Source organism: Tripterygium wilfordii, chromosome 23, assembly GCF_013401445.1.
Source record: "Tripterygium wilfordii isolate XIE 37 chromosome 23, ASM1340144v1, whole genome shotgun sequence".
NCBI classification, from domain to species: Eukaryota; Viridiplantae; Streptophyta; class Magnoliopsida; order Celastrales; family Celastraceae; genus Tripterygium; species Tripterygium wilfordii.
Window position 1 is genome coordinate 3,489,497 of NC_052254.1, and position 15,893 is coordinate 3,505,389.

At 36.1% G+C, this 15,893-nt stretch overlaps 2 protein-coding genes across 8 annotated transcripts; one reads left to right on the forward strand and one right to left on the reverse strand.

Annotated features, from left to right (window-relative positions):
* The first annotated feature begins 588 nt into the window (after positions 1 to 588).
* LOC119993375 (probable sugar phosphate/phosphate translocator At1g06470) lies at positions 589 to 10,035 on the forward strand. 4 transcript variants are annotated; one of them, XR_005466528.1, is made up of 12 exons: positions 589 to 1,030; positions 1,128 to 1,297; positions 2,738 to 2,823; positions 2,973 to 3,022; positions 3,784 to 3,851; positions 5,660 to 5,760; positions 5,914 to 5,926; positions 6,418 to 6,602; positions 6,840 to 6,926; positions 7,778 to 7,872; positions 9,024 to 9,234; positions 9,536 to 10,035. XR_005466528.1 is itself a non-coding variant. In XM_038840499.1 (11 exons), exons 1-11 carry the CDS (start codon positions 792 to 794, stop codon positions 9,142 to 9,144), a joined length of 1,215 nt encoding a protein of 404 aa, XP_038696427.1. In that variant the 5' UTR covers positions 589 to 791; the 3' UTR covers positions 9,145 to 10,035. The 4 variants fall into 4 exon arrangements, 1 of the variants encoding a protein (XP_038696427.1); XR_005466529.1 differs by having other exon boundaries at positions 589 to 1,003; positions 9,524 to 10,035; XR_005466527.1 differs by having other exon boundaries at positions 590 to 1,030; positions 9,524 to 10,035.
* A 273-nt stretch (positions 10,036 to 10,308) lies between these two features.
* LOC119993376 (zinc finger CCCH domain-containing protein 16) lies at positions 10,309 to 15,890 on the reverse strand. 4 transcript variants are annotated; one of them, XR_005466530.1, is made up of 11 exons: positions 15,766 to 15,890; positions 15,416 to 15,620; positions 15,185 to 15,264; positions 14,970 to 15,065; positions 13,357 to 13,450; positions 12,133 to 12,350; positions 11,876 to 11,982; positions 11,583 to 11,793; positions 10,995 to 11,067; positions 10,571 to 10,848; positions 10,309 to 10,492 (listed from the first exon to the last, which is right to left on the reverse strand). XR_005466530.1 is itself a non-coding variant. In XM_038840500.1 (10 exons), exons 1-10 carry the CDS (start codon positions 15,807 to 15,809, stop codon positions 10,810 to 10,812), a joined length of 1,167 nt encoding a protein of 388 aa, XP_038696428.1. In that variant the 5' UTR covers positions 15,810 to 15,890; the 3' UTR covers positions 10,457 to 10,809. The 4 variants fall into 4 exon arrangements, 2 of the variants coding, with proteins under 2 accessions (XP_038696428.1, XP_038696429.1); XR_005466531.1 differs by adding an exon at positions 11,241 to 11,359 and having other exon boundaries at positions 10,457 to 10,848; XM_038840500.1 differs by having other exon boundaries at positions 10,457 to 10,848.
* Positions 15,891 to 15,893: the final 3 nt, after the last annotated feature.

A 15,893-nucleotide genomic window follows, 5' to 3' on the forward strand; every position in this document is an offset into this window, starting at 1 on the left:
TATATAGGTGAATCACTTTCAAACTCGGGTTTTCAATTCTTACCATTTCTCGTAGTTGACAAGTAAGATCGTGTCAAAGTTCATATGAGAAGAATGAGGCCGAAACTCACAAAGAATAGTTAACTTCAGAAGGTCTCTCCCACAGAACAATTGGACCAATTTTAAACGTCTCCCATCAAACAACTGGATCAATTTTACACTTGCGCGATCAACCTAACTCGCTTCACGTTGATAATAGATGAGATCAGACCAAAGTCAATCTTAAAATAATGAGGCTTTAAAACCCACAAAGGAGACTTAATTCCACAAAACTTCTCACGTGTCTATTGCCCATGCAGGTAGAGGTTTTTAAAAAAAAATTAATGGAAACTAAATTGACCAATCGATTTCTATTATTTTCAACAAAATTTACTTAGAAATTGATCAAAAATCAAAATAATCATCCACAACCAACCTTATAGTGCGGTACAACCAACTATAATAGTTAAATTTATGCCAAAAAATGAGAAAAAAAATATTTCAACTATAGGCTATAACCAACCAATCAGGCTCCTTCCTACATGCGAAGTAGTTACAAAATCAATTTCAGCTGCAAAGGTTACTAGTCCCCTGCAATAACATCAGATCTATATTCTATACCAAAAGCGCGATCTCCCTCCTCCCCCAACACGGGCTTCAGGTCGGTTCACTTCATCGTAGACTCGTTGTTGGTTGGTGGCGGGTTTACAGACACCGGTAGCTATAGCACTTTGCAAAATAGAGCGAGCTCCTGAGCGAGGGGAACAACGACCATGGATGATGATGTTTCAGTACAAGGTGAGGGAAACGGAAACAAGTATCATCCTTTTGAAATTGCCGATGGGTCTTCTGAGGCGACAGAATTCTCGCATTCTGGCGATGATGGATCTAATTCGTTCGGTAATCACGAATCAGTGCCTCCTAGATCCAAGAATTCTGTATCCACTGCTGACATTTTGAAGACTTTGTTCTTTATACTTGTATGGTACGCGTTCAGCACATTTTTGACCTTGTAAGTTTATTCTATTCTCGATCTTGCTTCCTTCTATTTATCCATCTTTGCAGATCGAACTAATTTTCTCCCTCTAACGATCTTCTTGTTTGTCTAGGTATAATAAAACTTTGTTAGGGGATGATTTGGGGAAATTTCCAGCTCCATTAATGATGAATACTGTACACTTTGTAATGCAAGCCGTTTTGTCTACTGGAATCACATGGTTTTGGTCCCATAGATTCCAACCTGCAGTTCCTATGTCATGGAGGGATTACTTTACGAAAGGTAAACAGATTGCGTTCATGTTCTTTGTTGCTTTATCTTGTGTATAAATTTTTGTCATAATTTTTTCAAATGAATTCTCACAACTCCTTCTCATTTTTACCTTTACATGTGTGAATAATCTCTATAGTTTTGTAAATCCACAGTTTAAATATGCAGTTATGGATAATATATTTTTCGAAGATATATAAAGAATTAGAAAACTAGAATAAAACCATTAGCTAAAGGATAAAACACACAGCGGAATTATGCTTTCTATTAAGATTTTCTTCTTTTTCATGTATCAACTATCAAGAGTTAAAATGCGCTTTTTTAGGAGTGAAAAGAAAGTAAAAGTTCTAATATTTACATCTAAAACATATGCCTACACTTGCATTATATACATTCAGTTAAATTATACTTTACATCAAAAACATATGCCTACACTTGCATATATACATTCAGTTAAATTATACTTTACATCTAAAACATATGCCTACACTTGGGTTATATATATACGGTCAACAAGAGTATAATTTCTCTTAATATAAATGTAAGTTCTTAACTAAATGATTATATTAAATTGCATGAATTAAAAAAAAAAATGGAAATTCTATATTTGTTTGTTGTCTTAATTCATTCTGTGCACATCATTTTTTTTTTCAAGAGTTAGAAAAATAAGTAAGATTCTAGTTTCTAATATTCTAGGAAGTACAGTAACTGTGAAAACAAATGCACACTAGTAACTTTGGCAGTATATAGGAATAAACATAGTAAAAGAGGATGATTATGGTCCATTATTTTTGTACAGTTTACGTTGCCATAGACTATAGTTTTCTGTTTTGGCATTTCTTCTCTTTTCTTAAGCAATGTGTTTCATCCTTTTATGAAAACGAGTTATGTTCAAGGTCCATTGAACTCTTGCATCATTACAATCCCCTGGTTTGAAACATTAGTTAACTAGTTTATTAAATTTGTTGCATCTTGGATTTGCCCTATGCTCATCAATGATGTAGGTTACAGAATGTAGTGTTGTTAAGGGAGAATATACTCAAAAAGTGAACATATCAAAAAAATGAATATTGTGTAGATGTTTGGCTAGTGGCAACATAAAAAAGTGATAGGATAAGAAAAGAGATATAAGATGATCTCCTTGGAATAAATTATCCTGTAATTTCTCTCGTTCCAAATTAACCACATGATGGACATAGGAATCAACAGGATATTCTTCAATTTTATCTCATCTTTGGTCAAACAACTCCAAGATAGCAATTCTGAGTCAACCTTGAACTGCTTATTCAGTTTAGGCCCATGAGACAAATTGCAGTGGACCAAACCCTCCTTGACCAAGGGCAGAGAAGCTAGAGATGGTCCATCAATTCTTAATTCTTTAGCTTTGGATATCTAACTTTTATTATTGACTTTTCTATTAACTAATGCTACAGATGGACTTTGCTTTTACAGTTGTACCAACAGCTCTTGGAACAGCACTGGATATCAACTTGAGTAATGCATCCCTTGTCTTTATCTCTGTGACATTTGCCACAATGGTCAGTTATGTTCACGTCAACAATATCTTTTATGTTCACAAGTCGATAAATCTTCTTTTGCCCTTTTAAATCTTTGTTTACATGATTTGAGAAATTATACATGTGCTACATTGTCTTATTGACTTCAAATATTGTTTGATTACTTGCAGTGCAAATCTGCATCTCCTATATTTCTCCTTCTATTTGCTTTTGCATTCAGGTGATTTTATTTATCTCTAAATATATGAAATTGTATCCTTTTTCGAATTCTATTCCTTTGCTTGGAAGGCTTGATGTATTTCTTATGTGCATGTGTTTTCCTTGTACTCTAGTTTTCCTCACATAACTTTTTTGGTTCTCATTTTTTCTTCTCACTGGTTGTAATGGTTCTATCATAAAGATAATAAAACAGGGAAGATGAGTACATATGTTCAATTGTTCATACCAAGTTTATAGTCCAACATCTCTCCGTTTTGGATTAAGAGGAATAACGAAGTCTTAACAACAGGGAATCTTCTTTTTATGTTTTGGATGGTCAGTCAATGTAACAAAGTTCACTCTGTTCTTACCGAATAGCTATGCCATTGAGAACCATTTCCCACCCTTCATTTGGTGCATTTGTTGACTTCTTAGCTACAAGTTTTTGTTTCTAAGTTTTGATTAAGCCATTCTAGTTTGATGTTTGGTTTTTGTGAAATGTTGTCTATAAGGTGTCCTTATGTTATCCGCCTAGAGGTCACATGTTCAATTACTGGAAACGGCCTCGCCACATATTATGTGGGGGTAAGTTTTGCGTAAATCTTGTATGTCCCCGACCCCGCCCACCGTTGATACCTTGTGCACGAGATTTTTTTTCCTAAACCTATTATTCCACCCTTTTAGCTTAGTCTTTGTGTTATTTTTTGATGCGAATTCATTGTATGCTCTTCGGAATGGCATCCTCCTAGTTTCTTAGCACTTCTTTTATTTTTTATTTTGAAGGTTGGAGACTCCAAGTGTTAAACTTTTGGGTATCATCTTTGTTATCTCTGTTGGGATCCTATTGACAGGTTAGTAGGTATATTTTTTTTTATCAATCATTCCAAATAGCCACAAGGCTTTTCCAATTATCGTTTGCATCTTTCTTTTTTGCCGTTAATTGTGGAAAATGTAATGTTCATCCTGTATGGATTCTATTGAACAGGTTAGTAGGTATGTTTTTATTTTCTTTTATCAATCATTCCAAATGGCAGTTACGCTTTTCCAATTAGAATTTGCATCTTCCTTTTGTAGGATCAATTGTGGAAATAAACATCCTGTTTAGTCGATAAGATGCTTTTGTCGCAAATTATTGATAGCTGCGTAACATTAAGCTGTTCATTAAAAAGTGTAAGTGTGTAAAAGTAGGGGCCGGTTAGTAAGAATTGTGTTGTGGCATGTCCTTTTGTTTTCCAATACTTCTGCACTCTGTAAATTCAGTAATTTACAGTTTCTTGGTTGACTTTGTCTTCGAAGGTACATTGTGGGGTCAAATTCGGGCACTTGGGTCCTTTGCGGTTTTCAGTGGCTTAGAAGTGGGCCTATATGAAGAACTTAAGACTGATTAATATATGCTTGCTAAATTAACAGAACTATGTGTTAAGATGTGCTTGTTTGGTTACATGTAGTAGATTTTGTTGTGTGCTTTCTTGAAGGATATTAGGAGTACTTTGTTGTGCTTGCCTAGTTGTTTTTTGTTTGTGTATGTTGTTTCTTCTGTGGTTACAAATAGAGGCGGTACAGAGAGTTTTTTGTTGGGAGGCATGGGAGATAGTTTAACTATTGCTCAGAGTATGATATTCGTACCCTGATACACTTTGGAAGAATGCTGGTGAAGTTTTTATGTACTGTTATTCAAGAATTATTAGGAAATTGGTTCTGGATGCTTGGGGCTAAGATGATGAGATAGACTCAAGTTCTTGGAGATAGGCTGTTCGAGCTGAGTTTGGGGCACCCGACAATCAATGGCTAATGGTGGCATTGGATGTTCACTTGCTGTTGTTTTTTGCCTGATAAGTGCTGTTGGTTTTTGTTACTGGAAAAGCACAAATTTATTAATTCACAAAAGCTGCCAAGGGATATATCTATCCTTTAACATCCAGAATCAGTGCTGTCTCTTTTAAACTAGGCAACAAATGGCCAAAAAAGTAGAAGCCTTAATTCCTTTTTCCAATCTTGCTACTTCATTGTACTCCTAAGTAGCAAGCTCCATTTCATTCACTGCCACATAAAGAATGATGATTATACGTTTAGCCAAAATTCAATGTGCATTCATCCATTTGGAATGTAGAACAATATAGTTTACCGTCTCCTCCTCCTGGCAAGAGGCAGCAGAGGGGATTAGGAGAGTTTGGGATGTTTTTGAAACTGTCCCTTTTGAGTTGGTGATCTTTGGAGTAGGTTTTGCTTCTTGGTTTGGGTTTTGTGGATCTTTGAATAAAGATTTTCTACTCAGCATTATTTTGCTGAAGTCAAAGATGCCTATCTAGCATATCACTTGGATGTTTTTCATTGGAATAATTCCTAGAGCCCTATAATTATTGTAGCTGTGTGAGATGGAGTTACAGAGTCAGTTGTTATGCCTTTTGGCTCATTTTCTTCAAGGAAAGGTTGACTGCTAAATGGGCAATTTTTAGAACCTTATTTTATTCAGAGAGTCGGAGTTCCCTCTTAGTGTCCGAATAGAATTCTGTGTTGGGGATTTTTGTATGTGTCTAACTTTTAGTGGAATTGCTACTGCCACTGTTGGTGGTTGTGATGCAACTTAGTTAAGCATAATTTCAGTTTCCTGCATTTTTAATATCCAGGGAACCTTTTACTAGCTATTTTTTTATAACAGTTGCAAAGGAGACAGAATTTGAGTTTTGGGGATTTGTTTTTGTTATGCTTGCTGCTGTTATGTCTGGGTTTCGCTGGTCCATGACGCAAATTCTTCTGCAGGTATGCTTTGTTGGTCTTTTAGACAACATCTTGTTTATTTGTAACATTATTTTATTCCTGAAGCTTAACAAGATATTTTCTAACACCATGTTGTTCGTTTGGAACTTTGTTTCGGATGTGGTGCAACATGGCGATTTCTAAATCAACATAAAGAAAGAAGTCTATGGTAGGTGCTAGTCTTCGACTTTCGTTTCTGATTTCTTGCTAATTGAGTTTATGAACTCTACTATTGCTGGAGTGTTTTTTCCTTTCGATAACACTACTAAGAATTGGTTCTGAGGTGAATAAAGGTAGTAATGTGATTCTCGAGCTAATTAACGAGTTTTTAAATAGAGTATTAGTGATATTTCTACCAAGCTCAATAAAAAAGTTTGTTTTTGGCGATTTATATTACTTGTTTGATTGTTCCTAAGCTTGTAAATAAGCTCATTCATTAAAATTGTTTTAGTAGGAGGGCAACATTAATTCATTATCAAGTAGACAATATAGCATCTAAACAATCATGTAGTTTTTGCCCAACATAGTCTATATTGTCCATTGCTATTGTCATACTAATGTTATAGCTTAATAAGAAATTTATATGACCATTGTTTTTTGGGCCAGTTTTGTACAATATTATGTTATACATGAATATGCTTCTTTTCGTCTCTTTTTCAGGCTTAAAAAATCCTCTCACGTTGATGAGCCATGTAACCCCAGTGATGGCATTGGCGACTTTTCTTCTCTCTCTTATACTGGATCCCTGGGACGACTTCAAAACAAGTAGTTACTTTGATAATTCCTGGCATATAATTCGAAGTTGCTTGCTAATGCTTTTTGGTGGAAGCCTGGCATTCTTCATGGTATCACTTCTGATTGAATTTATTGCCAATTATTGTTGTTTATCGATGGCATTATTGATATTTTTATGTTGTTGTTGACTTATTTTCCCCTTTGGAAAGTGGGCCGATTTGTTTTTGAATATTATGAAGTTTTACTTGATAAACTACATCGTGGCACATCCCATGCTGTGATTTCAGAATTTTACGACTTATCTTCTTTGGTCTTCTTGTTTGATAATTGACTTACTAATGTCACAGGTTTTGACAGAATATATACTTGTTTCAATTACTAGTGCCGTCACAGTCACCATAGCTGGTGTCGTCAAGGAGGCAGTCACCATATTGGTATATTCAATATTCCGTTCTTTATATCATCTTGTTCGTCTTATATGGAACCTATACATGATGACCCTTGTTGGAGAAGACCCCCAAAAGAATCCCACATTGAAAAGATGTTAGAAATGAGAGTGGTTTACACTTTACAACACAATTGACGAACCCAAAGTCCCAAACTTATGCTTTTGAGTGAGATTGGGCTACTATCAATTGTGTTATAAATCCATGTATGAAGGCTGAATAATTTGGGACTAACCCTAAGATCCTAAAAATCTAACAGCACTTAATGTGGATTTCTTTTTTGGCCAGTCTATTTCATCCTGCCGCACTCAAATGGCAGAGAAAAAAATATTGGACTCGGGAACATTGTAAAGTAGACTGCACTTGTCTAAAAATTGCTCTGCACCCATTTGAAAATTGTTCTTTCCAATTGTTAAGAGTAAATGTTGAATATAAAAGATTCAGTGTTCCTAACGGTATAGGATTTTAGGATAAACAGTAGCTCCCACCAATTATGATCTATCAATTCTTGATATAGTTGTATACTTGGATCTAATTCATTTTTGTTAATTACTTCTGCATCTCTTTGTTTTAATATGGAAATATAATACTGCCAAGGTTGTTAAATCGAATCGAATTGTATGAATCAATTCACCAAAATTTTGAATTGTGAAGATTCACTTAATTTACAGTTGATCCGCCCCCAAACTTTGATGTGGATACATCGTGAAATTGGTGTTAAATTGATGTATGTTAATTGGTGTGTTCATTCTGTACTGTTCATGTTTGGCACATTGGACTAACTGCCACCAATTGTATGTTCCACTACTGATTCCTGATTATTGGTCATGCATACTCAGGTTGCGGTTTTTTACTTCCATGATAAATTTACCTGGTTGAAAGGGTTTGGTCTCTTCATAATCATGGTGGGCGTCAGTCTATTCAATTGGTACAAGTAAGTTACCTGTCAATATAAGTTTCTGATATCACAAGGTCTTTTCTCTATGGTTTTAAGAGTTTACAGTGTAGGCTAGATGTGTAGGCTGTCAAGTTCGGTAAAATAGCTTTATTGTTGCTTTGGATAATGTGAATTTTTAAATGTCTTTACTTCATTTCCAGTTGAGAGTATTCCCTTTTTTCCTGGATGTTGGGTACCTGGTACTTCTGTGAACAGTTTATGTCAAGGTTATGCTATTAAGAACTCATTTGTTTTTTCAGACTCTACATAATTCTTTGGGTATGCCAAAAATTTCATGAGGATATTGTCACCTCCTTTCTCTCCATCGTGTACTTGAGTTACATTTTTATCAAATACCTCATGTACACTTCATTGCTTGGGCATCTCGTTACGATTTTAACCAATTTTCAAATTTAGAAGTCTTTGTTAGACTGTAGAAATTACTGTGCTTAGCCTGGGTTTACTTTGTTGCGAGAAGTCCAATGTGTATTATGTTTGAGAGGTTCAACATTCTAAGAAAACAATGTGCATTTTGACCCTTGTGTCGTGAGTTCAAATCTTCCCCACACCCAAACTTACCTATTAAAAAAATCTGGGAGGGTAGTAAAAATATCCATTATTGATCTCGGCGATAAGTGTCTCGACTCCTTAAAAGCGTTCCTATGTCTTTCCGGCTTAATGTGTCATAGAGAACATGAGTAAGCACAACCCTCCTTGCAATTAAATTGTGCGCTTCCCACCATCCCATTTGGCCAACCAACATCTTAGACTATAATGGAATTTACAGTGTTGCTGATTCTAGAACGATGAATAGACATCACAACTCAAGTAATAGCTAAAAGACCATTTAACACAAATTTCTGTCACTTATCACCATCATCATCTGAGTCTTGTCCAAAACTTTTTCGGATTTACTGCATGAATCCATAAGAAAAATCAATGTGATTCCACTACGTGAATTCTTTATCGGCATTCATTCCTATCTAAGGGCATACTCTCAATAACTCCTATAGGATTCATGTTTTTTTAGTTACTTTTAGCCATGTCTTCTTAGGTCTTCTGTTTAACTATCTCCTCCATGAATTCTCGAAGTTCTTTTAACTAATTTGTTTAACTAATATGCATTTTTTTAACTAATTTGTTTTCAGATACCAAAAGCTGCAAAACGGTCAAACTAGTGAAGACGACATGGTGGTTTCTCCCTCAACAAACATGGCTGCAAAATATGTAATTCTTGAGGAGATGGATGATCAAGAAAATGGATCTTGACTCGTGAGAGCTTCTCTAATGCAGTCTCAATCAAGATCCACCCTTCAATATGGGGTCAAAAGGCCAAAATAAAATTTTTACTGGACTTGAGTAAGTCCTCCATGATACCATCCGAAAATAAAATTTTACCCAAAAAACAGTTCCTGTTTACAATTTGTTTGCACCTAGGTTATAACCTCACACACACTGCACGATTTTTTCCAAATCTTCCTGTGCATACTTTATTACTAATGTGTCAATCCTCATGACTACCTATTCACCTGATTAGTCACTTATAACATGGACACTAGTTTAAGCCCCAGGAAGCCTTGCTCATTTGTATGTTGAACGCATAATACATTCATCCACGTTAAGATCTACTGAGACAACTGACTTTCAGGTTTGTTCGTAGAAGTTTGTGATGACTGCCAGTGGTGTCAAGTTCATGCTTGGTGCATTTTTTACACTGCTTCCTCATCTATCTCCGGCTGCATATATGGGGGCATGTGCAATCTCGAAATTTCATTAGGTAATTTTAGGTCTACAATCTATCTGTTGGCTAGCCTATGGTAAGAAGAAAAGCCTTTTACGGAAAAGTTTCTTGAAGCCTGCTGTTGCGTTCTATTATAGTGTTCCCCAATGATAGTTTAAATGTTGATACAATATTTTGTAAATCTTTTTTTTTTACCATTTTCATTCAAAGGATGAGGATCTGGTTTACTAGCATCTCTTTTTGGCTTTTCCTTTTTGTGTGTGTGTGTAGATGACATCTATTTTTCTTTTGTTTTTTCCTTTGTATTGTCTTACAATTGTCGCGGTTCTTACATCGCATTGAGCTTGTAGTGCATTAAGTGTTTGTATCCCCTGTTAAATTTCTCATGATGATGTTATTGATAATCTGTTTGACTAAAATTGTCAGTACCTTTTTAGCTTCCTCCCCTACCCGTTGATTCATATTGCCATGCTTTTAGCAGAAATGGTCATGACCAGAGTCTTGCAATGTCACTACTTCTGTTGTTTGTTCCCAGTTTTTCTTGGGGGGTTCTTTGCGACTGCAACGACGGATTATTTAATAGCTAAAACATTTGGTTGACATGTGGTCTTTTCTTATTTGAACAATGTGGTTAGCCTGTTGGTGGGTTGGTTCATCTTTAACAAAGTGGTTAGAACGAGACCCCTTAACTTGCAAATGCCATGAGAGCTCATGATATATCGCAACTTCTAGTATCAAATGGTTAGTTCTACTGCTTTTTGACTGGCCATGCTGAATTTGCTGTTAAGCAGCACGCACAGTACAAACCACTGGAGGAAGCAAAGGGAGGACAAAAAAGAATTGACATCAAGAAGTAGTCGATGACGTTTCCTCCCTCTGCAATCAAAAATATTCTTTTGTTGTTACCCACAATTAGTTAACAGAAAGTAACCACATGAAGAGTTGTTTACTCACTTTTCCAAGTAAAATTGGCGAATACTAGTAAACAGACAGGCTTCAGTTCAGTAAAATGCCTAAACAATCCAAAACAAAGTGTAGATCTTGACACAGCACAGATTAGCATTCTTCTTGACCTTGTGGAATCCCAGTTCCAACCTTTGTGCTCTCCTTTTGATTAAGAATGCTCATCAATGTCGCAAATGACAAAGTAGTGCGCCTTTTTCTGTTTAGTATATGTGACTGCCAAGGTACTACTAAGAAATAAATGCCTGCGGAGGAGCATCTTCTGGAATCTGAGAAACAAATGCAGAATATAGGCAAAACGCAGCAACAATTAATTGTAATAATGAAATATTCTTCGCCACATTTCTATAACACACTAGAGCTAGAATCTAGTTGTATATGATATCAGTAGAATTCGGCTCAAACAAAATTTTACCTCTCCAGGATTCCATTTTTCTTTCAACCAAATACCAGTGTCCCCAGAAACAATCTCTGTCTGCAATTTGTTCCTGAACGATGTGATACAAGAAATACATACTAATTAGCATTCAAAGTTTTAACGCATAGACATTTATATGTTTTTTTTTTCCTTTCTGTCTTAATTTCTAGTATTGCAAGTTAAAGAGAAGCAATTCTTTCTCTTTATGAATCTTCTTAGGAAGTAGTCGCTTCAAGCTGGGACCTTGAGATGAGGATTTTCTAATTCTTACACCGATGAGACTGATCTACCAACAAAGTGGCAAATAGGAGCAATTAATTAAGAACTGAAGGTCCTCAAGGATCAAAGAATCAAGATATGACCTAGAATCAAAGAATTTAATCATAAATGAAATCTTAACACCCAGAAAAAGACGGCTATTTCAAAATAAAAATAGAGTTTGCAGATTCATCATCTAGATCTTTCATTTCTATCCACAAAGTCAAAAGATAATTATCAAAGAACAGATAATAACTTTAGAATTTCCTACCAGAACAACTAATCAAACTAATTCAAATGAGGTCCATGGTTACTCCACAAACTTACATGGATTGAATGTCTGTAGTTGCCAGGCTGACCACATTAGAAGCTGAGTTAGGGCCGCCTGAATTGATGTGCTCGTTAGGATTCTCCGACACTTTTGAAACAGAAAACAGGTTACCCTGGCCATTAACTGAACTGTTGTTGCTGAAGCCTGCAACATTGGCGGTCAATGAACTTCCAAACGTATGGGCAGGAAGGTTGCTGCCAAATGAACCTATCATGTGACAAATCATCAGCAGGTAACATTAATACATGTACAATGAGCATCAATAAAGACAGAATCCTCACAAATGTACCAGCTGTTCCAAAACGAAAACTATTTGTTCCAAATGCGCCAGAAGTCTGGCTGGAGTTTGGAAAGGAACTTTGCTGCCCAAAGGCATTGTTTGATGGTGAAGGTGGCCTGAAAAGAAATAACAGGGAAAGAAACTCTCAGCCGGTTATAATAGTTGAAAAGGAAATCCTATAGACACAAAATCTTAAGATATAACATGTGCTACTACTTTTAAGGCAAATGATCAAACAAGATTCGAAAGCTAACAGTTATTCTCACCGTGTTCCAAACCCCGCGTTAAGTGATGCACCAAGCTGACCGAAATTGGAAACTGAAGGAGTATTTTGAGCAGATGGAGAAAATGCATTTAAACTGGTCCCATGAAATGGACCCTGGCTGCCACGATCAGAGATCTGGGGCACTACTACATATGGGTTACAACGAAGGCTCTCAAACTCACTTAACTTGGAAGTGAGTAAATTCCTCTCTCTCTCAACCTGAATTAGGCCGTGGGCACATTGGTTAGTTTCTCAATAAAGAGATTCACTCCGGCATTTAATATACTTCAAATAAAACTACATGATCAACATCATTACGAACTCTTAAATTCTGAAAGAACAAAAAAGGAAAGGAGCTCGTGCATAGAACAGAAGAACTTGTTACCACTTATAGTTCAAAATGACTGTTGGAGAATATTACCACAAAATCTAACCAGAGTTCCATATTGCAAAACTTTGAATATGTATGCATGAATGTTTTACTTACCCTATGCACATATTTGTGTTATATCGGGCTAGATACCAAGCAACACATGGAAGAAATTTTTTGTTGCTTTCCTATAAATGGTAAACTACTCCTGTACACAAAGCTCCTACAGTGGGCAGGGTCAAGGTCAGGGACATAAAAAATGTACGCAGACTATGTGGCCCAGTGGTAGAATTGCAAGGGTGCAACATATAGATCACAAGTTCAATTTCAATCCTTTTTCACAAAAACCAGAGATAAAATGCTGGCACATTTTATGACAGCCCGTAGTTGGAAAGATCAAGAAGCTTTTGACGCAATACTTTCTTCAGTAAACACCCAGAAAATAAAAATAGAAAACGACACAATCCTTTCTTTAGAAGGGTATTTAAAGTAACCTCTTTCGAATTTTTTTTATTTACCGCTACTTTTTCCGGGAAGTTAGATAAGTTGCATGTGATTATATTGTTTCTATTGTTTTTCCATCAATTTGAAGTGACAGAATAGTTTGCATTCCAACCATCATGTTATATTATACTGACTCCAGCCTAACCCTATTATTTAATGCAGTTAGTGAGCATGAAGTTTGAGAAAAAAAATACTCTTAACATTTCCCCCAGAAAGGTAAGATAACTGAGAGTCTGAGACAAAAATGCACAAGCTAGAGTACAATCGCCGACAAACATCATGTTAACACGTACAAGCATTTTGGAGCACTCAACCATAAAATTCCAAAGACCAAATCACAATTTTTCTTACAATTGACTGCAAATTCAACCCATTCTTGGCATCGTTGTATGCCGCTGACCTAAATTCTTCGATGCTAATATCTCCAGAAATATCACAAGGACCGCTGCAAATGAAAGACCTCATGATCAGAATATGTTTTAGCATATAAATCATTCCTATGTGACAAAAAAGGAGCAGATGTTGTATACTTTTTGTTGTGACATGGAGGAAAATATGATATCCAACCAACCACATGTCAACAAAAATATATTTTTTATTGATTGCTTTGGAGAGCCATTATAGCACGCACACAAACATTGAAGCATAGCAATACAGAACTTGGTTTGGTGGCAACTGATTCCAGATTGGCCAGTAGAGTGAAGTGCCGAAAACATTATTTAGTTGAGTCGCTACAGTTTCAAATAAAAACATGAATGCACAACACAATTTCTGGTCTATCCAACATCCAATGGTTTTTTTCCCTAAATTTAACTGTTTATCACACATACTGCATCTGTGTGGTCAACAATCTTGAATATTGTTGGCATCAAGTGGCAATCAGTAATGATTTAGCTTCATCATTTGCTGTGTGAGTCTTGTTTGTAGAGACAAGTCAAAAAGGGAGGTCCTACACAGTGTACCAACGATCATGTGTTGATTAATTTGGTTAGAGAGAAACAAAAGAATCTTCACACGAGGAAACTGATGTAGATCTTTTTATAGATGATTGTCTCTCTACTAGCAAGTTTTCACTTTCAAAAGTTTTTGACTTCTTTCTAGGCACAATTAGCATTGTGAGCATTTAAATTTTTTTCTTTCTCTAAGGAAAAGCCCACTGATCCAGTGGCAATGCCTACATCTCTGAAGTCTGACCTCTTGAGGTCATGAGTTCTACCCCCTCTCTGCCACAATATGTCACCTTAACTATATATATACTCTTTCCGTAGGCATTTTAACTGCTTTTACTGTATCTTTCTCCCTTGGGCTTCATCCTTATTGGCCATGAATAAAGATTCTTTTGCAATAAAAGAAAAGGTAACTGTTTATCACAAACCAAATTACGCTCGTAATAGCTCTTAAAAGAGTGCAACACTCAATGGACACATACTGGAAACTTCTATAAAACCGATCACAAACCAAAAAGAACATAATACCTAACAAGGCAGCTCACAAATTACTTACAGAGCAACTAAATCTTTTGCATATGATTCATGGTGAAATCAAGCCATTCCTTATCCTCTCTAACATTAATTAATTTTGAAATATCTGTTCCATGACTATTTCATCGGCCAACAAATCACATGTAAAAAAGAGGGCCCGATTACTTATAAGGAAAGAAGAGCTTGGAAAAATAGAATCCAATAGCTGAACAAGGACATGCAACTGTATTAGATAGATAATAAGCACAGGGCAGAAAACCTTATTTTACAGTGCAATATCCTGAGAGGCTGGGACTAATTTTTAGTGTTGTAGATAGCAACTAAAAAATATCAATCATAACTTTTTTTTGTCATCCACAATCCACCCCTACCAAATTACTGTTTTCCGCCACATATCAAATTATTTACAGCAGTGCGTGAAACCCACATCCTGAATCATTCAAAACTAAAAATACTGGGAGTAAAGCACTTAGTAAAACTCACTTCTTCCTGTGGCTGTAGCATGTAAGATTCCAGAGTGGTCTCTCACGCTCAAGATCTTCAACAATTATCCGCTTGCATGAGTCAGGATCTGTGCACCTATACTACATACATTATTCTACACTATCACATATGTTCTAACATTGATGCAAATGAAGCTGTAAAGTTACAAACACAAAGAATTCAAGAACTACACTCATTTATCAAGTAGTACATACTTATGATCCGGGGCCTCGGGCTTCTTCTCAGCTTGTTGTTGTGATCGAGGGTCGTCACGGATCCATTTATTTTGAAATGGCTGGCCACAAAAACAAATAACACTATGATGATCAAACCACAAGAATTAAGTACAGTAGAGACCTCAAAATTTGATAACCCTTAAGAGTTTCTAACAAATAAAGACACGGCTTTCTCAAACTGAACAAATTGAGGAAAGAGAGAAGAATAACCTTGACTTGGGTCTGTTTATTCCCAAAATTGGTGGCCCCTCTTGACTGAGAACTATTCTGAACACCAAACCCAAAAGGATTGGGATTCTGCCGCTGCTGTTGCTGTTGCTGTTGCTGAGGTTGACCAAATCCAAAGGCATTAGCTTTTGGCTGTTGCTGGTTCGGCGTCGCATGAAGAAACTTGCAGCGGTCACCATATCGACAGCTGGAAGAGGAAATCAATAAAATTGAAAAGCAAACACGAACAAGTTTTTCTCGAAGGGAATTCTTAGAACTTGAATTTCCTCTGCTCTCTCAGTAGAATGAATGGAAGATAAAAGATTGAGCTTAAGAAGAAGACGACAAGGTACCTGCCACTCTGAAAGTTTCTACAGATTTCGTTCCTTTTATGCATCTTCTGTCTCTCTGTTTGATCAGAGTAAATACAAAAGGAGGAAATTAGGGCTAAATTGAGTTTAACCGTCTAGAATTTGAGTTG